The 22,255-nt window shown below is 58.3% G+C and overlaps 2 protein-coding genes across 16 annotated transcripts; both read left to right on the top strand.

Annotated features, from left to right (window-relative positions):
- The first annotated feature begins 88 nt into the window (after positions 1-88).
- Positions 89-16,477, top strand: ADAM33 (ADAM metallopeptidase domain 33). 15 transcript variants are annotated; one of them, XM_031038308.2, is made up of 22 exons: positions 89-218; positions 2,271-2,350; positions 4,669-4,745; positions 6,484-6,562; positions 6,763-6,839; positions 6,925-7,114; positions 7,612-7,677; positions 7,759-7,830; positions 8,012-8,178; positions 8,269-8,353; positions 8,459-8,601; positions 9,115-9,292; positions 9,425-9,514; positions 9,723-9,918; positions 10,035-10,143; positions 10,236-10,434; positions 10,531-10,608; positions 10,691-10,799; positions 10,878-11,025; positions 12,083-12,174; positions 12,358-12,432; positions 12,687-16,477. In XM_031038308.2, the coding sequence occupies exons 1-21, from the start codon at positions 119-121 to the stop codon at positions 12,375-12,377; spliced, it is 2,355 nt and encodes a 784-aa protein (XP_030894168.1). In that variant the 5' UTR covers positions 89-118; the 3' UTR covers positions 12,378-12,432; positions 12,687-16,477. The 15 variants fall into 15 exon arrangements, with proteins under 15 accessions (XP_030894168.1, XP_081689266.1, XP_081689264.1 ...); XM_081833140.1 differs by having other exon boundaries at positions 7,555-7,677; XM_081833138.1 differs by having other exon boundaries at positions 6,487-6,562; positions 7,555-7,677; positions 8,012-8,353.
- A 1,254-nt stretch (positions 16,478-17,731) lies between these two features.
- Positions 17,732-22,155, top strand: GFRA4 (GDNF family receptor alpha 4). Its single transcript, XM_081832285.1, has 6 exons — positions 17,732-17,774; positions 19,415-19,925; positions 20,076-20,185; positions 20,280-20,414; positions 21,112-21,203; positions 21,377-22,155. The coding sequence occupies exons 1-6, from the start codon at positions 17,732-17,734 to the stop codon at positions 21,455-21,457; spliced, it is 972 nt and encodes a 323-aa protein (XP_081688411.1). The 3' UTR covers positions 21,458-22,155.
- Positions 22,156-22,255: the final 100 nt, after the last annotated feature.

Below are 22,255 nucleotides of genomic sequence, written 5' to 3'. Positions count from 1 at the left end.
AGGGTCGGGAGGCTGCGGGCCGGCTGCTCTGGGCGTGCGTCGGCGCGGATCCAGCCGGGGCGGAGCCGGGGCCCGGCCGCCCGCAGCCGCCGTGTGGCGGGCCGGGGCGCTCCCAGCGATGGGCCGGGGGGCCCCGAGAGCTCGAGGGTCGCGGGCGTGCCTGCTGCTGCTGCTCCTGCGGCTGCCTTGGCCGGTGTGGGGGGCCGAGGCGTTTCAAGGTGAGTGGGACGTGCCCCGCGGCGCAGGGGATGTCGCTGTCCGCCACCGCGGTGGCTGGGAGGGCAGGGAGGGTCTCCGCAGGGCCTGCGCAGGGACTCTGAGCTGTCCTGGGGCTGGCCTTGGGGCCCAGACCGACACACTCTGCGCAGCTGCCACAGTGGCAATGGCAAAACGGGGGGCGGGGGGGAGCGGGGGGGGGCGATCCCCTCTGAGCAGCCGCCCCAGTTCCCAAAACCCTCTGCCAGGACTCTCGGCCTTGACCACCCCTAGACCCCATGCACCGATGTGCACGTCCCTGCACCTCCATCCCTGAGGCGCAGCCCACGGGGTCCCAGGAGTCCCTGCTGTGCCCTCACCCTCCTGCAGCCTCGTGCTCATCCCCAGTAGCGCAGGGCCTTGGGGCTGTGTGTGTGTGTGTGTGTGTGTGTGTGTGTTTTGTTGATATTGTTGCCTTGTTTGGTGAGATAGAGAAGGGTGCTTCAGACAGAAGGGGCCCTGGGAGTTAACCTCCACACCCCCAGTGCATAGGAGGACTGGCCAGTCCTGTACCCTGTATGGGAAGTGGCCTGTGGAGGGACTGGGAGGACACCGGACACTGGGGAGGAGGCAGGAATGGCCCTGCTGGGCTGGTCAGCCTGGGGGCACTGGGTTCGGGAGCACTGTCCGCAAGAGTATCCAATAGGGATAGGGTCCTGTTGTTCTGGGGCCCTGAGGGGGTGGGATGAGAGCCCTCATGCCTTTGGGGACGGCTGCTCCCTCCTCCTCAACCTGGGGTCAGGAGAAGGTGAGATAACCCCTGGGAGGAGTGGAGAGGGGCTTTGTGCTCCCCAACACCGCATTGGCTCCCTGAACCTCATCATCACGGCTCCATCTCTGCCCCCCCTCCCTCCTCAGGGGTGCCATGAAGAGAACCCCCAACCGGCACGCACACCTGCGCACAGGCCCACCCTCCCCTCTCTACCTGGGAAGCCTAGGGCCAGCAAGAGGTAGTTCTCCACACCCAGTTAAGTCCTCTCTGGGCTGGTTGCCCCCCACTCCTCCCAGATTCACTCAGATCCCTCCCCCACCGTAGCAACTGGCTCATCCAAGCAGGGAGGGCTTCCTGGGGGAAGGGGACTCCTAGAGGTGCTGCTATTCCGGGTCTTTGATGACCGGGTCTGGGGGAGAGGATGGAGGAAGAGAAAGGAGTTGGGGTGGACTGGCCAGAGCTGGAACACTTCCGCAGTCAACCATCTCAGCGTGGGGTCAGGGCTGGCTGGGTGCTGGGTGGCTGTCGGTTCTGGGAGCTGGGCTCACTTCCCCAAGGATTGTGTCAGAGGACAGGGAGGGCTGCCTACAGGCTCTGGGCTGCCTGGGGCCTGGCTCCTGCAGGGCGGGTGTGGCAAGAGCCTCTGGGACCCAGTGTGGGGTGGGGGGCAGGGAGCATTCCAGGGGAGCATTCCAGAGCCTTCTGAGTAATGCTTGGCTCTGGTATTCCTCCAGAGCCCCCTTAAGCACGCCTGGCCCGGGAGCACTCAGGCTCTGTTCCCCAGGCCTCCCCACCTTGAAGATCCAGGGAAGGGGCTTCTGAGCTAGAGTCCCCGGAAGTCCCGCTTCCAGCATGAAGCCCCCAAGGGGAGCTCTGGGCAACGTGGGTCTCCCCAGATATCTGGCTGTTGTTTTTCTCAGATGGCGGAGACACAGGCATCCTCTCTTCACAGATCTCTCACCCCAAAGGCATCTGCTGCCCAGTCTAAAAATACCCAAGGCTGCGTCCCCTTTCCTTTCCCTTCTGCACTGGGGGCCTTGGTCTCTTCCTTGTGACCTCTGACCCCCAAGCCTCCCCCAGGTCAGTGGGGCTCCCACTTCCCCAGCTGAGCTCCTCTGTCTCTCTTCTGCCACCTCCCTGGGTCCAAGGATGCTCCAGGGGTGGCCACCCTTCTCCAGGCTATACCTTTGAATGTTGAAGATAGAGTCTCCTATTCCAACCAGCTGATGTCCTGTAACCTCATCCCTTGGTCGTCCCCACCCCCCTATGTTCCCCCTCATCTTTTACTCTGTCCTCCCTCCAGGAAACAACCCTGGAGAACCAGTCACCCTGCACTGGGTCCCGGATGCACGAGCCCGACGCACGGTCACCCTGGAGGAGCCGGTCAGTGCCAGCTCATCCTTCCGTCTGCAGGAGCCCAGGGTCTCCCAGTCCCTTTGCCCCTCCTCATTCAGCGTGGCAGTTTGGCTGGGGGCCTTTCGGGCCCCTTCCAGGAGGGTTGGCAGGTGGGGGTGGGGAGATATCTGGCTCACATGAGCCTTCACACATGGAAGTCATTTTCAGGCTTCCTCCCCCACCTCCCCCTACTCCCTCCCTCCCAGAATTATTCAGGCCACCCCCACCCCACCAGGCAGAGGTGGGGCCAGAATCTGTGGGGCCTGAAACTTTTCAGGGACCTCTTTAAGAAAACCCCCAAATATCTTCCTTTTGCCCAGTTTACTAGAATATGTTACCCTGTGGACACATTGCTGTTCCCTCCAGGAAAACTTCAGCCTCCCTGGCTCATGCAGAATCCACTTCTGGCCAGGGGGCACTGGTCACTCTCCGAGTGCCCCCCAAATGCACCTGATTTTGCTTCTCCAGGATGCGCTGCCCCAGCTTCCTGCCAACACCCACCCATCACACACTTCCAGAATAACCGTGTCCCCATCTGTATGTGTCACACAGCTGTGCTACAAACCAGGAGGCCAGTGGCCTTGGTATCCCCATTTCACAGAGGGGCAGACTGAAGCCCAGAGAGGTTGGAGAAAGTGCCCAAGGTCACACAGCCTGAGACCAGAAGCCCAGAAGCCTGAGGCCCACTAAGGTCTGAAAGACTTGTAACCATTGACCAGTGTCTCCCCCCCACCACCCCCACCAGGTCTAGAGAGCCCTCTTCATCCTGAATTTTCAGGCAAGAGAGGACAACCTACTCTCTAAGCCAGCAAAGAGGAAGGCAGGACGACAGTGTCATGAAGTCTAGGAGGGCCCCATAGGCCCAGCAGGCTTTAACCTAGGACCTTCACTGGGTCCCCCAGACCCCCAGGGGCCCCCATTCAAGCAGGCCCAAGCTTTGAGTTGGTTGTCCTAGACATCACTGGCAGAAGGGAAGGCTAGGGACATGCTGGAGTCACACTGACTGTGGTCCTCCCTCCCCGTCCAGCCTGGGTTGTGATGAAGAAGGGCATCCCAGAAGGCATTCCTTTCCCCTGCCTCCAGGAAGCCTGCCAAGATGAGGACAGTAGACAGAGTTGAGGCAGGGAGTCCTGTCCAAGTGGCAGGAAATACCCACATTTCAGGTTAGGGATGGGGTGCTAGGTGAATAGCCGGGTCACCAAGAGGCGAGGAAGCAAGGACAGGAGGGGCTGCAGAAGGACAGAGAGAGGGGAGCCCGGGCAGGGGTTGAGGTAGGAGGAGGCTTTCCATCTGGGGCTGCTGTCTGTGCTTGGTGCAAACCTTTCTCCAATAAAGTAAGTGGCATTCCGGCCATGTGAGCTCATGCCTGGGGCCTTGGGGAGGTCTCTTGGCTGGGGTGGGGGAGTTGTCTGCTCCCACCTGCAGAGAAAAGGCCCCCCAAATAATCTGAGCCCCTTGGCCTGGGGCCCAGCCCAGTGCATGGTGGGATAAAAGGGCAGGGCTAGCAAGGGTGGGGCCAGCATTCTGAAGACACAGCAGCTCTCCACGGCTCTGGGGCCGGCTCCAACTCTGGGCCCCCAGCCAGGCAGAGTGGACAAGGAGGGGCAGATGGAGTAATCCCACAGGGTGGGAGAGGCAAAGAGCGTATGGGGAAAGAGAGGCTGGGAGAGGCAAAGAGGCTATGGGGAAGGAGAGGCTGGCCCAGGATGTTTTCCTCTTGGCCTGGAATGGGGGGGTTAATGTTTACTTCACGGGCTCAGTGAAGCAGGTGTGGGGCAGGCCTTCAGGAGGCCAGGGAAATTTTCGGTCTGTCGGAATTGGAGGAAGAGGGAGTAAAGTCTGAATTCTACAGGGAGTGGGGAGCAGCAAGATACAGAAACAAGAGGCTGTAAGGACGCCTGAGCCTGACTACCCGACGCTCCTCCACCCAATGTCTTCAGGACGCCACTGTCCTCCCCACTTAGAGGAAGGCTTCTGGCTTCTGGCTGTGAAACAGGAGGGAGGGCCAGAGGAAGGGCCCAGTCACCTTGTGTAAGGCAGGATACCTTTCTGGGACCCCTTGTCTCATCTCTCCGGAGGATGTGGTGTTCACCTAGCAGGCTGGGTCAAATGCCTGTTGTTAGAGCCAAAAGCATCCCGAGTTTGGGAACATATATGCCTGCATGTTCTCACCCCCACCCACACCCACACCTGCTGTGGCAAGTGGGGGAGGCTACTGCCCCCTGCCTCCTGCGCTCTCCCTCACCAGCCAGCTCCCCATCCCAGCCTTGAGCCCATCCCTCAGCCCTGCTCTCCTTCTTGCCCAGGTCTCGAAGCTAGACACAGGATTGGTGGCCTTGAAGGCTGAAGGGCAGGAGCTCCTGCTGGAGCTGGAGAAGAACCAGTGAGTACCAGGCTGGGGAGGAGGCTAGCAGCCAAGAACAGCTCCCCTCTCCAGGGGGGGTTGGTGTGGGCGGCACTGAGGGGAACACATGAGAGAGGCTGGATGGGGCGAGGGCCCCAGAAACAGAGGTACAGGTGACAAGAAGAGTCATGCCAGCCCATGACTGGCTCCCTCAAGGCTGAAGTAGGCTGCTGAGGCCGGGTGAGCCCTGCTGTGGGGCTCACTCCTCGTTCCAGCCCCAGGAGCACCTTGTTAGCTTCCTGCCAGAAATGAGTGAGCATCACCCTGTGGGTGCTCAAAGGATGTGCTTAGTCAAAAGAGAATCCAAGATGGATTCCAAGAATGGGTAGGTGCTCTGGGCTGAGGGATAGCAGGGAAAAAGGTGCTGTGGCTACCAAGTCCAGACACATTCAGGGGGAGGCAATTTGTCTGGCTTGCCTGGAGGGTCTCCATCGGCAGGGAGGGGAGCAGCGTGAAATAAAATTGGGAAGTCCCAGTAGGACCAGATCACAGAGGCCATTTTAAGGCTGAGTGTCCAGGATGGGGCAAAGCCAAAGATTCTGAGCTGGTGAATGAGCAGGCAGAGATGGGCTGGGTGGGGTGGGTGTCCAAGATGGAGCGTGGGGTCTGGAAACCATCCAGATGGAATTACCAATAGCTATCATTCATTGAGTGCTTGCTTCCTCAGAGGCATTGTTCCAAGCACTCTACACACGTTGACTTCTCCCCCATGGAGCCAGATGGACCAGGAACACATTCTAGTTCCACCACATTTAACCACAGTTCCTCTGAGGCTCAACGTCCCCACACATGAAAGGGGGTGACCACATCGCCTACTCCTCGGGTTGAGTGTGTTGTGTGTATTGGGGGAGCCAAGCTAGAGAAGGTGGAGGAAAGACTAGGAGGTGGAGAAGCAGGCATCACAGGTCTTTGGGTTGGTCTGGCAGTAAAGAGGTCAAGGCGAGATGGGGGTTGAGGATTTTCTTTACAGAAGAGAAATGGACTCATGATTGATTCACCTTGGTGGGAAGGGCCCTGGAGAGATGGAGAAAGAAGGTGGAATCGTTACTGGAGTGGGGTCTGGAGAAGGTGGGGATGGGGATTCCTGCTCAGGTGGGCAGGCAGGAGCAGCTGTGAGCAGGTGGAGATTCTCTTTTCTCTGGAAGCATGGGGTGAACATCACTGAAGGACGCGTGGGGAGATATGTGGGGTCTAGGGGCCAGAGAAGGTCTGAAGGATCTTGGGGACAGGAAAGAGGACGAGAGAAGGTTGACCAGATGCCCAACAAGGCTGAGCAGCAAGTAGGGCCACCTAGGGAGGCCACTGCACTTCCTTGGCTCCAGGTCCCACCTCCTCATCAGTGTCTCTTGAATCCTCCCTCCTGCCCCTCCCCAGACCTGTGGACCCAGCTGCCTGCCACAGGTCCCACAGGAACCACAGACTCTTTCCCCATTCCTGCTCCTCCCTGGTGCTTCCTACACTCCTACTTCCCACACCTCAGCCACCGCCAAGGCTCCTTCCTGCCCTCCACCTTTCTGCCTCTAGCCCAGGGTTTTCTGACCTGAGCAACACATGGTGGCTCCTGTCTGTTCCCTAAGACACATGTGGGTGCTTCCTCAGTGCTAGCCCTGTGCCTCGCTTCACAGAGCTGCTCAATTAGCATTCAGGGGGGAAGGCTGGAGGGCATCCTGGAAGAGGCCAGGCTGAATTAGCTGACTCTTACAACACCCCCTCCCAGCAGGCTGCTGGCCCCAGGATACACAGAAACCCACTATAGCCCAGATGGGCAGCCAGTGGTGCTGGTTCCCAACCACACGGTGAGATACTCCCGTGGGCTCTGAGGACAGGGTAAGGGGTACTGGGGGGTGCACTCCCTGAGGACCTCTCCACCATTCCTTCCCCATTCTCCTCCTTTCTTAAGGAGAGCCTGGAGCCAGCCCCCCACCATGCCCTCTCTCTCTTGCCCCTCCCAGTTCAGCCCTGGCTGAGCTTTGGGGCTGGGTCTCTTGCTCTCCAGGACCACTGCCACTACCATGGGCGTGTGAGGGGCTTCCCTGACTCCTGGGTAGTCTTCAGCACCTGCTCTGGGATGAGGTGAGGAGTTCCGTGGGAGGGAGCTGGGCCTGGGGCTGGGGCAAGAGTCCCCTCACACCCTCCTCTGCACTCCTCCGCGCCCTAGGGGCCTGATCACACTGGACAGGAATGCCAGTTATTATGTGCATCCTCGACGAGCTGGAGACTCTGAGGACTTCATCACTCACAAGATGTTCCAAATTGGGCAGCTGCTCGGCTGGAAAGGGACCTGCGGCCACAGGGATGCCAGGAGCAAAGGGGACATGGCCAACCTTTCTCGTGCCACTCAGATCAAGGTCAGGGGCACAGATAGGAGGGGGAATGGGAATGCAGTATCCATAACCCTCCAAATCACAAGACATAGGAATACACAGCCCCAGTTCAGGGCCTCCGATCCTGATATTTTTATTTGGAGGCTGAAGAAACAAGTTCTAGCAATTTTTATTTATTTTTGTTTTTTTTATTTTTTAAAAATATTTTATTATTTTTTAAAGATTTTATTTATTTATTTAATTGACAGAGAGAGAGAGAGACAGCAAGAGAGGGAATAAGCAGGAGGAGTGGGAGAGGGAGAAGCAGGCTTCCCGCCGAGCAGGGAGCCCGATGTGGGGCTAGATCCCAGGACCCCAGGATCATGACCTGAGCTGAAGGCAGACGCTTAACGACTGAGCCACCCAGGCCCACCCCCTAGCAGTTTTTTAGAGTTAATTTTCTGCTTCCTGGGAATTGGGGTTAGTGGTCAGGACTCAAGCCCAGCAGCCTGCTGCTGAGGGTCACCGTTGCCTCTCCCCAGGAGAGGAGGGAGGTCCGCAGGAGCCCGAAGTTTCTGGAGCTGTACATAGTGGCTGACCACACGCTGGTGAGCCAGAGGCCCTGGGGGCTGCCGGGGTGGGATGGGGCCAGTTCAGCCTGTCACACCCTCTTATGTCTGCCTTTCCAGTTCTTGACCCAGCACCGGAACTTGAACCACACCAAACAGCGTCTCCTGGAGGTGGCCAACTATGTGAACCAGGTTGGGGTTGGTGGAAAGACACCCCTAAAGGGGGTGACTGTCATATGGGCTGGCAAGTCCTAGGGGAGGTGTGGCAGGCTTGGAGATGAGGCCCGGGACCCGAGCAGAGAAGAGAGGGCGCCCCCACGGAGGAGGACGGGCACTGTGGCACGTCCTGTCCTCACCCCCGTCCCGTCCGCAGATTCTCAGGACTCTGGACATTCAGGTGGCACTGACCGGCCTGGAGGTGTGGACGGAGCAGGACCAGAGCCGCGTCACGCCGGACGCGAATGCCACGCTCTGGGCCTTCCTGCACTGGCGCCGGGGGCTGTGGGCACGACGGCCGCACGACTCTGCGCAGCTGCTCACGTGGGTGCCTCTGATGCCCACGCGGGGCCCCGGCCCGGCCGCCCAGAATCCTGGCCCGGCCGACTCACCATGCATGCGTTCCGCCTTCAGGGGCCGCGCCTTCCAGGGCACCACCGTGGGCCTGGCGCCCATCGAGGGCATGTGTCGCGCCGAGAGCTCGGGAGGCGTGAGCACCGTGAGCTCCACCCCTGGGGATAGGAAGGGGGCAGCAGAGGAAGGGGAGGGTGGGGGGGAGGAGGCGGCCCCGCAGCCCGCCCTGACCGTCCCCGCTCCCTCTCAGGACCACTCAGAGCTCCCCATTGGCGCAGCCGCCACTATGGCCCACGAGATAGGTCACAGCCTTGGCCTCAGCCACGACCCCGACGGCTGCTGCGTGGAGGCGGCGGCCGAGCAAGGCGGCTGCGTCATGGCCGCGGCCACCGGGTACGGACGCCGCGGTCGGTAGGGGCTGCGGGGGGAGGCTCCGCTGGACCAGGGGGCCTTCCCCAGCTGCCTTTCTTCGGAAGAAATGGTTATCCCTCGATTTCCTCTCCCGTACAATGGGGATATGACCATAGCACCGCCCCGAGAGTTCTTCATGACGCTTAAAAGGAGGAAACGCAGAAAAAGCAGATTCTCAAAAGTATGGAGGTTATTTTCAGAACATTCTAGCGAGGATTCTCTAACCCCGGGAGGAACGGCGCTAGGTCGCGATTCGACCTCGAGTCCTGGGCTGCCTGGTCCCCGCCTCGGGCTCGCAGTGTGACTTTGTGCAGGTTACTTGCCCTCTTCGGGCTCTGCCTCTGGAGGATCCGGGCCGCCGGTCGCTTAGGCGCTGTGCGCGCAGCCAGGGCCTGTGCGGCCAAGTACAGCGGGTAGTGGTGGGAGGGGATCGGAGACGAGCTGGGGGCTGAGGGTGGCGGTGCCCGCACGCCCGACGCCCTCCCCTGCCCGTAGGCCCCCGTTCCCGCGCGTATTCAGCGCCTGCAGCCGGCGCCAGCTGCGCTCCTTCTTCCGCAAGGGGGGCGGTGCGTGCCTTTCCAACGCGCCCGACCCCAGGCTCCTGGTGGCCCGCGCGCGCTGCGGGAACGGCCTCGTGGAGGACGGCGAGGAGTGTGACTGCGGCGCCAGCCAGGTCAGGTCCGCGCTCCCGGGCCCCGGGGTGCGGGTGGGGTGGGGGCCCGAGGCTGGCGCCCCGCCCGCCCCCTCCCCCGAGGTCTGGGGCGCGGCGTCCTCACCTGGTCCCACATCCCCTTTTTGGCTCCAGGAGTGCCCGGACGCCTGCTGCCTCGCCCACAACTGCTCGCTGCGCGCGGGGGCCCAGTGCACCCACGGCGACTGCTGCGCGCGCTGCCTGGTGAGGGCGTGGGAGGCTCGGGTGAGGGTTAGGGGGCGCTTGCGAGCCGGCCTGGTGGTCTTGGCTGACTGGCACGCTCGGGTCCCCCTGCGGGTGCGGGCTCTGCTCTGCCCTTCAGCCTCTGAGCCGCGCTTACGGCGTGGATCTCTCCCTGTCTATTGTCCCTCTGTGCCTCGGCCACCCTCCCTCCACCTGGTCACCTGCGTAGCTGAAGCCGGCTGGCGTGCCGTGCCGCCGAGCTGTGGGCGACTGTGACCTCCCAGAGTTCTGCACGGGTGCCTCCCCTTACTGCCCCCCGGACCTTTACCTACTGGACGGCTCGCCCTGCGCCAGCGGCCGGGGCTACTGCTGGGATGGCGCGTGTCCTACACTCGAGCAGCAGTGCCAACAGCTCTGGGGGCCTGGTGAGACTACCCGAGCACCCCGGCCCATCCTCGGGCCTGCGCTCTTTTCTACTCCAGGGAAGACGGGAGGGGGCGGGGGCCCTGAAGCCAGCGCGGTCTCGCCCATGCGTCCTCAGGCTCCAGCCCAGCCCCGGACGCCTGTTTCCAGACGGTGAACTCCGCGGGAGACGCCCACGGGAACTGCGGCGAGGACCGCAAGGGTGGCTTCGTGCCTTGTGCGCAGAGGTGAGGAGCGGAGGGGAGGGCGAGGAAGCTGCGTAGTGCGTTGGGGCAAGGACACATCTCGCTGTTTGATCACCCTGCGCTTTCCTCCCCAGGGATGCGCAGTGCGGGAAGCTGCAGTGCCTGGGCGGGGAGCAGCGCCCACGCCCGGCGCACACGGTGCCCGTGGACTCCACCGTTGGACTAGGCAGCCATCAGGTGACCTGCAGGGGAGTCTTCGTGCTGCCCGGTGTCCAGCTGGACGTGCTCGACTTGGGCCTGGTAGAGCCAGGTACCCAGTGTGGACCTAGCATGGTGAGCCCTGTACCCCCCCCCGCCCCTCCCTAATGCTCGAATCCTGCGCGGGGAGCATCACTCCCCCCGACTGCCCGGTGCACACCCTGCCCATAGGTGTGCCAGGACAGGCGTTGCCAAAACACTACCTTCTGGGAGCTGGAGCAATGCCTGGCAGCCTGCCATGGCCATGGGGTGAGTGTCAGAAAGTTGATAGGGGCAGGTGGCTTGGGGTTCCTGATCCCATGGGATCCTCCTTCTCTCTTCTCCTCTGTAGGTTTGCAACAGTAACCAAAACTGCCACTGCGCTCCGGGCTGGGCTCCGCCCTCCTGCGACAAGCCAGGGTTTGGTGGCAGTGTGGACAGTGGCCCTATGCAGCCTGAAAGTGTGTCCATGGGGGACAAGTGGGGAAGGCTGGGATGGTGCACCTGCTAAGGACTCAGCCTTGCCCTGTTGTCCCCAGACCACAAGGCCTTCCTGCTGGCACTGATCCTTAGCTTTCTGCTGCCTCTGCTCCCCGGGGCTGGCCTGGCCTGGTGCTGCTGCCGGCAGCCGGGGTCCCGTCTCCAGCAATGCCTCTGGGGCTCGAGGAGGGACGCCGCATGCCGTGGGTAGGCTCTGAGCCCACTCCCGTGGTTCTTGCCTGGGGGAGCTGGGGTGGGGTCCTCAGACCTTGTCCCCGGCTGCACAGAGGTGGCCGGAGGTGGTGGAAAGGAGCCCTGAGCAGGAGGCCACAATGGGTGTGTGTGGATCCCTGGGGGCCCTCAACCCCTCCCAGTTACTGAGGTTCAGACCCTCTTGACCCCCTCTTCTGTCTCTCCCACCAGGGGGCTGCCTCACCCTAGACTGCCTTTATTCTACCAACTCATCCTTCGGTTCTTGCTCCACTGTGCCCTTCAAGACTTTTCTAGCCTCACATGCCTTTTCCCACTTCCTCTGCCTAAATGTCTCCTGTACACCTTTCAAGTCCGCAGATGCTGGGCCCAGCACATCCTTTCACTCCATACCGCTGCTTAGCTATGGGGCTGGCTGCCCTTGTGCCAAGGGCCTGCCCTTCACCCAGTTCTCCGTGACCTGGGAGGAGGTCACATAGTACCTGAGCATGGTTGATCACCCGGTGCTGGTCAAGGGAGGCCCCCTATGGCACATCTGACACAGCCTGGCCTTGGGAGTACTCCGGACAAGCTGCGGGAAAGGGCAGGGCTTGGGCTAGAGATGGGGGCAGAGGGCAGCCCAGACAGGGGCAGGGCACCAGCCAGGTCCCAGCTTCTGAGAGGGCTTTGACACAATGAGCAGTGATTGCAGGTCTATGGGGGAGGGGCAAGGTGCTCAGAGTTTGGTGTGTCAGCATCAGGGGTCCTGGAGGCCGGGCGGGGTGGGGGGCAACCTGAGTGATGCCAATATCTGGAGGGATGCCAGGATGCTGGGGTGATGGCAGAGCTTGAGAGAAATGTCAGGGCTAGAGAGAAGTGCCCATGGCCCCAGGAGGGCAGGAGTCAGACCTGGCGCCTGGAACCCCGGGGGCCTCTCCCAGGAGGGAGCAGGAAGGGAACTGGAGGCAGGGATGTGGACCAGAAGGGTAGAGACTCATTCAAGGCAGAACTCAGGTCGGGCATGCCTGCTCAGGACCACTGTGCCAACCTCCTGCCATCTTATCGCACTGCTCAGGCCCAAAGATGCCCCAAACAGGGACCGCCCCCCCAGCAGTGTTCACCCCATGGAGTTGGGCCCAGCAGCCATTGGAGAGCCCCGGTCCCTGGGTAAGTGAGGCACAGGAGGAGATGGGGAGGGAAGTGAAGGATGGGCTCTTGCCTTCTACCTCCTTCCAGATGGGCCCCCCTCCTTTCCACATAACACCCAGTCACCTTGAGGCCCCTGAGCCCACCTTGCCCCAGGGACTCCTGCCTGTGGTCACAATATATGTCCTCCACCCATTGCTGCAGACCTTGAGGACTCTGCCTGAGCCCAGGAACCACCTTGAGAAGCCTCTGCCCTGTTGTGCTGCCTGCAACCCCAAGGTAGGTGGGGCCCCCCACCTCATCCACCCACCTCTGTTGCCCCTCATCTGCCGGCCCCTCTGAGGTTTCTGAGCTTGGGTTATTATGCAAATGAGATTTGATCTTGTGGAAAAGCTGTTGTCATGGAGACCAGATGCTGGAAGTCCCCAGGGTGGGAGAGAGAGAAGTTGTATCTCTTCCTGGGTCACTGGTCTTCACTGAGGGAGGAAAGGGGGTCCTGGCCCTCAGGCGTGATCCCTCCTCTTCATTTTCAGCAGGTCAAGCCCAGAAGCCAAGATCCTGTCTCTGGTGAGAGGGAGCTCCTGAGATGAGGCTACTTACAGACGGTCGACCTCTGACAGCCCCTCCGGGGACTTGGTCTCCCAGGGAAGAGCCAGAGTCAGACCTCGCGCACTTTGGCAGCCTGCAAGTTTCTTCCCTGAGTTGAGCTTGCCCCACTGACTCCAGGACCCCAGAGCCTTATCAGAAGGTGCCCAATACTGTCCGCATTCCTTAAGACTAGGGAATCCTGGTAAGGTACATACTCCAGCCCAAGAATCTATCAGTCCAAGGAGCAATGTTCATGTAGTCACTGACCTCCTGTCACCAGGGGAGGCTGGGTCATGATGGGCATCAGGAGAGGCCTTTGTCCCGGGAGCCTGGGTGTCTCTGCTCCATGTATTTTACCCAGAGCCAGCTCTGTAGAGGCCAGCAGCTGCCGGGCCAGAAGCCAGCTCTGGAGGCTCTACATTTCAGACAGAGTCCACTTCCCTGGAGCCTGGCCCCAGCAAAAACAAACAAACAAAAACACCCAAACAAAATCCTTGGGACCCTCCTCCCTCCCTTTTCCTGCCTTATCTTGTCCCTCAGACGCTTCCTCAGCCTCACCCCGGTTCTTGGTCCTCCACTTGAGGTTTTGGAGGAGTGTGGGGACTGCTGTCGCTCCCCCCCGACTTTGGACACTACTCAGCCTCTCTTCCATTCCCTGGGAGGGGACAGTGGGAGCTGTTTTAAAACGGACACCAAAGTAGAAGTCAGAAGAAAGACATGCTGCCTTTGAGCCTCTGTGAGTCTTTTCTGTATATAGATCCAACCCCATGGGGCTCCCTGAGGGTCCCAAGGGGTGGTAGCTGGTAGGTGGAGCTTCAGATGGCAGCCAGGGCCCCAAATGTATCTGGGATGGTGTTACCTAGCTGGAATGACCCCTTTGCCCCACCTCTTTTGCCTCCCTTGGAGATTCTGAGAAGCCACTTATTCTCTCCCCGTGCTTCATGAAAGAATTGTTGGGTGACCTTCTGTATCAGTCAGCTGTTGCTGTATAACAAAACTACCCCCAAAACATAGTAGCTTAAAACAACTAATTCTGTGAATTGGCAAATTAGGTTTAACTCAGCAGGTGGTTCAGTTGGCCTCTTATGATTGCAATCAGCTGCTGGTCAGTTGGGCAGTTCTGCTTCTGGGGTTGGCTGGCTGTTGGCTAGAGTGATGTGGACAAATGGGCTATGCACCCATTTTCCAACAGACTAGCTCAGGCTTGCTCACATGACAGCTGGGGAGGACTCGAGAGAGCAGAGCAGTATTAGGGTAAGGCAGGTGATGCACTTACCTTGAGCACAAAAGAAAGGCAATCAAGTAATATTTTAATGCAATATTTTAAAAGATCAAAATCAGTGCAAAAAAAAAATCAATTACGAACAAAATATCAGGATTTTAACTGAAGACCAGATCAGTGACAGTGTGATGCCATGCCACATTGGAACCTGAGGCAGAAGGAAATATTTGTAATAGTGATCCTGTCTCACCCCAGTCCCAATCCTGCCAGAAGGTAAGTGGAAGCTTGCAAAGCTTCTAGAAGATTCTACGACTGGCACATTTTACTTCCATAACGCTCTATTGGCACAAGCAAGTCACAGGGCCAGCCCAAATTCCAGGGATTGGGAGAGAAACTCTACCTCTTGATGGGAAGAGCAGCAGAATCATGTTTCAGAGCGCATGAAGACTTGGGGGAATTTTTACAAACAAGCATCTCTGCCATGGGCAGCAGAGAAGAGGCAGCCCCGGGCTCGGGCTGGCTCCTATTCCATCAGCCCCAGAGGTTGAATGAGACAGTTTTCTGAAGCTGCCTTGTCTTTTTTTTTTTTTTTTTTTTTAAGATTTATTTATTTGAGAGAGCAAGCGAGCAGGGGGAGGGGCAGCGGGAGAGGGAGAGGGACTCTCAAGCAGACTCCCCGCTGAGCTTAGAGCCAGATGCGGGGCTCTATCTCAGGACCCTGAGAACATGACCTGAGCTGAAACCAAGAGTCTGGACATTCAACCAACTGCACCACCCCGGGACCCCAAGCTGCCTTCTGTCTTAATTGTACCCATGAGATTTTGATTGATAACGATGACCTGAGTACTGACATGGAGAGGTTAAGGCCACTGAAAGGAGTTATTATTACTTACAATTCCCAAGAGAAGGGGTCATGTCAGGCCATGCAGGGCCACATGGGGAAGCACGAGGTTCAGAGCGGAGGCAGAAGCAGGAGTGAGGGGAGAGCCTATACTAAGGTTTGTGCAGGAAAGGCAAGGAAGGGCAAGATAAACGCCTCAGGACTGGCCAGCCGTGTGGTATAGGGGCGGTCTCTAATGGTCTGGTACTGGCCCTGTGGTGACTTAGGGCAGGGCAAATGCAGGCTTGGTAAAGGTTAGGAAAAAGGAGGTGGTTGGGGGTATGGACTCAGGATTGATTGGTCTGCATGTGAAAGACATATTCATAGGCAAATTTTCATGAACTCTAGGACTTAGGGTTAGAGGCAGTCTCTCCCCTAGTCAGCAAGCTCCCTCCCCTCCCACCCCCACCAAACCAAGATGTCAAACCATCATAAAATACAGAAAATAAAGAACGTGATTAATACAGCTCCCCACACTCTCACCCTTGGGGGGGGTGTCTGGATCCTATGGGACTCCCACTTATATTACATGTCTTTAATACTTAAAATTGCATGATAAAGAGAAAAACATTGCATGATAAAAATCGAATGATCAAAAATTGGGTATGCCATGAAAGCAGTACTTTGAGGAAAATTTATGACCACAGTATTTTTTTTTTTTTTTTCAAAGAGAGCTGAAAGTCAGTGGGATAAAGGTCCACGTTAAGAAGTTAGAAGCCCAGGACCAGATGATTTCACTAATGAATTCTACTAAACATTTAAGGAAGAATTAATGCCAGTCCTTTTCAAACTCTTCCAAAAAATTCAAAGAGGAGGGAACACTCCCAAACTCGCTTTAGGAAACCAGCATTGCCCTGATACCAAAGCCAGATAAGGAAATAAAAAGAAATACAATACAATACAAGGACACTACAAACCAGTATCCTGATGAATACAGATGCAAAAATTCTCAACCAAATATTAGCAAAGTGAATTCAATAGCACATTAAAAGGATCATACACCGGGTGCCTGGGTGGCTCAGTTGGTTAAGCAACTGCCTTCGGCTCAGGTCATGATCCTGGAGTCCCTGGATCGAGTCCCGCATCGGGCTCCCCGCTCGGCAGGGAGTCTGCTTCTCCCTCTGACCCTCCCCCCTCTCATGTGCTCTCTCTCATTCTCTCTCTCTCAAATAAATAAATAAAATCTTAAAAAAAAATAAAATAAAAGGATCATACACCATGATCAAGCGGGATTTACTGCTGAGATACGAGGGTGGTTTGACATATGCAAATCAGCAAATGTGATACACCACATTAATAGAAAGATAAAAATCATATGATCATCTTAATAGATGTAGGACAAGCGCTTGACAAAATACCACATCCTTTCATGATTAAAAACTCCAAAAAACTGGCTATAGGAGGAATAAACCTCAACATAACAAAGGCCAGGTAATTACAAACCCACAGCTGACATCATACTCACTGGTGAAAAGTTGAAAGCTTTCCCTCTAAGATCAGGAACAAGATAAGGATGCCCACTCCAACCGCTCCCATGAAGCACAGTGCTGGAAGTGTGAGTCAGAGCACTTAGGGAAAAAAGGAATAAAGGACCTTCAAATCAGACAGGGGAAGTAAATTTATCTTTGTTTGCAGATGACATGATTTCATTTTATTTTTTAAAAGATTTTATTTTTAAGCAATCTCTACACCCAATGTGGGGCTTGAACTTACAACTGCGAGATCAAGAGCCACATGCTCCACATGAGCCAGCCAGGCGCTCAAATGACACGATTTTATATATAGAAAACCCAAAAAACTCCACCAAAAATGATTAGAACTAATCCCCAAATTTGGTAGTTACAGCATACAAAATCAACATACAGAAATCAGGTGGGCTTCTATTCACTGACAAATTATCTTTTTTTTTTTTTTAAAGATTTTATTTATTTATTTGAGAAAGAGAGAATGAGAGAGAGCACATGAGAGGGGGGAGGGCCAGAGGGAGAAGCAGACTCCCTGCCGAGCAGGGAGCCCGATGCGGGACTCGATCCAGGGACTGCAGGATCATGACCTGAGCTGAAGGCAGTCGCTTAACCAACTGAGCCACCCAGGCGCCCCTGACAAATTATCTTTAAGAGAAATAAAACGATCCCATTTGCAATAGCATAAAAAATACTAAGGAATAAATTTAACCAAGGAGGTGAGAGACCTGTGCACTTAAAACTACAAGACTCTGATGACAGAAATTGAAGAAGAAACAAATAAATGGCAAGATATTCCGCGCTTATGAACGGGAAGAATTAACATTGTTAAAGGGTCCATCCTACCCAAAGCCGTTTATGGATTCAGTGCAATCCGTATCAAAATTCCAATGTTATTTTTCACAGAAATAGAAAAGATCATCCTAAAATTTGTATGGAACCACAAAAGATCCCGAAGAGCCAAAGCCATCCTGAGAAGGATATATATAAGGGGAACACTAACATTTTTGTTAGCAACTTTTCTTCAAGTCTAAGATTAGTTAATAATAAAAAGTTAGAATTATAAAAGAAGGGAAAGAACAATGATGTTTCATAAAGTTAACAGTCTGGCATGGGAGACAAGGTCTCCTTGGGTGTGTGTGTGTGTGTGTGTGTTTGTCTGTGTGTGTGTGTGTGTGTGTTTCCACCTAGGCACATGCGGGTGCTGGGTTCCGTGGCTCCTGGACCTACCTGAAGGCAGAGCCTGGGGTGGGGACTCAGTGGGGCGGGGCGTCATTCCCGCTACAAGGGCTCCTCCCCATGGGAGTGTTCGCGTCGGCACCGGCACTCGGGGTCCCCCCTGCCAAAGGCTCGGGCGCTGCTGGGAAGGGGACACCTGTCCCGCTGGGATTCTGCTTTCAGTCATCCTCCCGTTTGCTGCCCGGCATGGGCCTCTGCTTGGCGCCCGCAATGCTGCTGCTGTTGCTGGGTGAGTGGCCACCTCCTCCCCGAGACCCCTCAACACTGGCCTCTTTGTCCGATCTTCAGGGACAGAGAGAGGGAGAAAAAACCAGAACCACAATAAGGGGCACAGGCATGAGACCTGTATATGGGGTGTGCCGGCACCCGGGGCAGCCCGCCACTCCCCACCCCGAAGTCCCGTCTTGGTACCCCAGTCCCAGAAACTTTCTTTTTCCTATTGGTTCCCCTCTCCCACCTCTCTTACCCTTCCCTCAGCCCCTCCTCTCCATCTCCAGTCTTGGAGCTTCACACTCGTTCCCTGGTGCCACGCATCTGCTGTTCCAACAGCTTGGCTTCCCCTTCCCCAGCTGGGGCATCATGGAATGCGGGGGGGGGGTCACTTTACCGGGTGGAGCGGGGTGGGGAGAATGGAATCTGACAAAAGTGTAAGGCACACGAGATACTGGAGCTGAGACGTGCTGTTTGAAGGGTAAAGATGAGGCAAGGGTACTCCTGGCAGAGGGACACCCGTAAGCAAAGGAGCAGAGGTGGGACCAAGACCTCAGGTGACGCTAAGTGCTACTGCTGTGTGGCTGAAGCCCGGGCACGTGAGGGGCTTGGCTGCGACAGAGGGCAGAGTTTGTCTGCTCCTGGGGTCCTGGAGGGAAGGGGAGGGGAGGGGAGGACACAGGAAGGGAGGGCTCCCCCCTCTCCTGTCTACCCTCCCCACATACTTACTCATCCTAAGCCCTTGGTATCTATTCATCCTGCTTGCAGCCACAGCGAGAGAATCACCGTGGCTCCCGCCATCCTATCCGTGGATCCTGAAAGAGGGGGCCAGGGCCAGATGGGGACCCTGCTCCCAGACCTGAGGCAGGAGCCGCCTCCCTCCACACACCCAGTGAGAAGGATGTGGGGCCAGGCTGGAAAACTTCCCCAAGACTGTGGTGTTCCCAGGGGCTGAGAGCCCTGAGAGGGGCGGGGGTAGCCTGGTTTTGGTGACCCAGGTCCTAGGAGGGGGCTGCCAGATCCCAGCAGAGTGCTGCCTATCATGGACTCTTGGGCCTTGTGGCTCAGGACAGAGCCCTGTGGCCTGACGGGAGGGACTTCTCTGGAGTCCACACCCTGGCAGCCAGGTCTAAATGGGCCCTCCAGTGCCCAGAGCGCCTTCGGGGAATCCCTCTTTTGCCTGGCTGGAGGAGAGCGGAGGGGTCAGGGGAAGCCAGAGTCCAGATGGGGCAGCACCGGAGATGCACGAGAACGGAGCATCAGAAGGGACTGGAAGGGCAAGACGCCCGCGGTAAGGGGCAGAAGGAGGCGCACGAGAAGGTCTGGAAGGAGGGAGACTCAGAAACCAATAGATTCACTCAAAGGGTGTCTTTGGGGAAGGGAGGAGAAGAAAGGAAGAAAGCTCAGGTGTCCCAGCGTGTCCTCAACGCCGTTTCTGATAAACGTCCATTAGCCAAGTCCCCAGAAGCCTTACTCTGCTTCCCGCGTCAGGTGGGGCCTGTGAGAGTGGCAGGAGCCCCGCGGACCCCCTCTTTGAATGGGTCTGGTCGTTCTGCGGAAGGCGTGGTGCCTGGGGAGGATGAGCTTCAGCGTCTGGGGGAGGCCGGGCCGAGTCTTGGTGCGCCCCTTCCACCCGTGACGCGTAGCAGGACTCCCCAGAGCCGGCGGCCGCCCATCCGCGCGACAGAGGGCCGGTGAGCGCCAGTCGGTCACGCCTTCGAGCCACACTCTGCGCTCCGCGGGCTCCGTGCGCCCCGCATCTTCGGAGGGCGAAGCGCACTGGTGGGGCTCGCGGAGAACTGCAGCTGCCCGCCCCTCCACCAGGGTCACCCAGCTCGGCCGCACGGAACCGATGCTTGGACGCGGCCGAGGCGTGCACGGCGGACGCGCGGTGCCAACGGCTGCGCACCGAATACGTGGCTCAGTGCCTGGGTCGGGCCGCGTCCGGGGGCTGCCCCCGCGCCCGCTGCCGCCGCGCCCTGCGCCGCTTCTTCGCCCGCGGGCCGCCCGCGCTCACCCACGCGCTGCTCTTCTGCCCGTGCGTCAACGCCGCGTGCGCCGAGCGCCGGCGCCAGACCTTCGTGCCCGCCTGCGCCTTCGCGGGGCCCGGCCCGGCGCCGCCCTCCTGCCTCGCACCCTTAGACGCCTGCGAGCACAGCCGGATCTGCCGGTGCGGGGGCCGGGGGGGGGCTACGTGGGATGGGGCGGAGGCGGGGCGGGGCTGGGTCGCAGGTGCGCACCGCCGTGGGAGCAGCGGGGCGGGGCCTGGGCGGGGCCGGGCGGGGCCTCCCGCTCACCGCCCTCCGGTCGCGCCGCGCAGGCCCCGCCTCCTGGCCTTCCAGGCCTCCTGCGCGCCCGCCCCCAGCGCCCCCGACGGCTGCCTGCAGGATCAGGGCCCCCGCTGCCTGCGCGCCTACGCGGGCCTCGTGGGTACGCACTGCCGGGATCCGGGCGCGGGCTGGGGCTCTCCCGGGGCTGCCTCCGCCTGGGTGGGCCGATTACCCAGCCCTCGGCGTCCCCGCAGGCACCGCGGTCACTCCCAACTATGTGGACAACGCGAGCGCGCGCGTGGCGCCCTGGTGCGACTGCGGAGCCAGCGGAAACCGGCGTGAGGAGTGCGAAGCCTTCCGGGGACTCTTCACCAGGAACCGCTGCTTGGGTGAGGGGCCCAGGCGGGGCGGCGCTGACCGCCCCTTCCCAGGTTCAGGCTGGCGGCACCTTATTTTAGCGGTGAGGAAACAGGTTGTTTGCGGCAGCCACGCGGGTGCACACCCCCTCTGCTGTCGACCTGCCCCTCGAGACATCCGCGCCCAGTTCTCTCCGGAGACCAGGTCACAGATCAAAGTAGGATCTTCGCGATGTCTAGGCTGGTGACCCTGCGGGCGGGCGGGTGGGGGGCAGTCAACACAGGTTTCCCCGAGTTCCTGGAATGCAACTAGGCGAAATTCTAGATCGCCACTTCTGAGGTGCTCCCACCCCCAGGGCACTCCCAACGTCCCCACTGATGATCTTGCCTTTTGGGTCTGAATAAACTGGGTGGCCTGTGAAGTCCATTCTGCCACTTAGCAGCCCAGAGTTAGTCAACTCCTCGAAGCTTTTTTGTGCCCATCTGTAGTATGGGGCTGCTAATCGGCACCCTTCCCTGTGAGGGTGACAGTTTGTAAGGGACTAGTGGCACAGATGTCCCTATTTTGTTATTCCTTGTCATGCACCTTCCATTCCAGAAGCCAGTCCTTGCAGATGTCCTATCCTCCCGCCCCGCCGCAGGATGCCAGAGGTCTCTGTTTGTCCCCGAGGAGCTGGGCCTTGTGCTGGGGTTTCCCAGCCTAGCCCACCCTGGACCCCTTCCTCCTTAGATGGTGCCATACAGGCCTTTGATGCTGGGTGGCCTCCAATCCTGCAGGACCGGCCAGATGTCCACCAGGACCCTGAGCACAGCCTCCTGCAAGTAGGTGTAAGGAGGGGATGGTGAGCTGGCAGCCCCTTGCACTGGCTCCTTCCACACACTTCCATTCCAGGTGGGCCTCGATGAAGGCATGAGTGGCCTGGGATGGAGGAGGTGGAGGCAGAGAGCAGAGCCCAGCTTCTGCCTCAAGTCCACATTCTGCTCCCACCCCCAAGGTGTCCTCCGCAGATGGGCTCCTGGTTGGGAGCTCCCTGCTCTCCATGCTCCCTGTCCTGGCTCTGCAGCCCCTGCTCTGACTAGGACAGCTGACCTTGGACAACACCACTGTCCCATCCTGCCTGGGGTACAGGGCCCCATCTGCACCCTACTGCCCCACTGAAAATGGACTGGCTTGCCTCCCAAGCTGGTCCCAGTGCTCTTGCCCTGCTGCCCTTTTTAGGTCTGGACACCCTGTGTGCCTGTCCCCTCGAGTGAGGGATGTGGGTTGAGGGCCTGATGCAAAGCCCATAGTTTCCCTTTCAGTGGGTTTCTTGGTTGTAGGTCCCTCTCTCCGCTGACCTTCGAACAGTTGGGTTCTCCCACAGGGTAGGGATGGGACGGGGTCACCTGTGTAGCTGAGGCTCGCTGGGGCCCCAGATCACCTAGAAGTCAGAAACCATCCAAATTCCCAGAATTTTAAGAGCTTTTACCAGCTTCCCCAACCAGAACATGCCCTAAGGAGTACATCTGAATAGACTTCAGGTAAAACTGTTTTGGATGCTGCAGGCTTTCATGGCACCCTCCCAGGGAGGTACCGCTGGTCATGATAGCCACCTAGGCCCCACTGACTAATGTTGGTAAGGTTCTTCCCAACCATGATCCGCTGCTTGGTGGGCACCACCTGGAGTGAGGATCCAATCCCCTGTGTTGCACTGGTCACATGACCATCTTTCCTATGGGTTAACCTAGCACTACGAATGGCGTTCCTAGCTCAATAAACCCACATGCACTGAGACTGGCCTTGCTTTCATGTGATCTGTCCTGGGAGCCTGGAGACCAGGTCAGCCACAGGGGGGTATGCTTCTGCTGTCCTGTGTGACCTCAGATGGTCTCAG

The sequence above is a fragment of the Leptonychotes weddellii genome, chromosome 10 (assembly GCF_054177405.1).
Source record: "Leptonychotes weddellii isolate Sample4059 chromosome 10, ASM5417740v2, whole genome shotgun sequence".
NCBI classification, from domain to species: Eukaryota; Metazoa; Chordata; class Mammalia; order Carnivora; family Phocidae; genus Leptonychotes; species Leptonychotes weddellii.
This window is presented reverse-complemented; position numbering and strand designations above follow the sequence as displayed.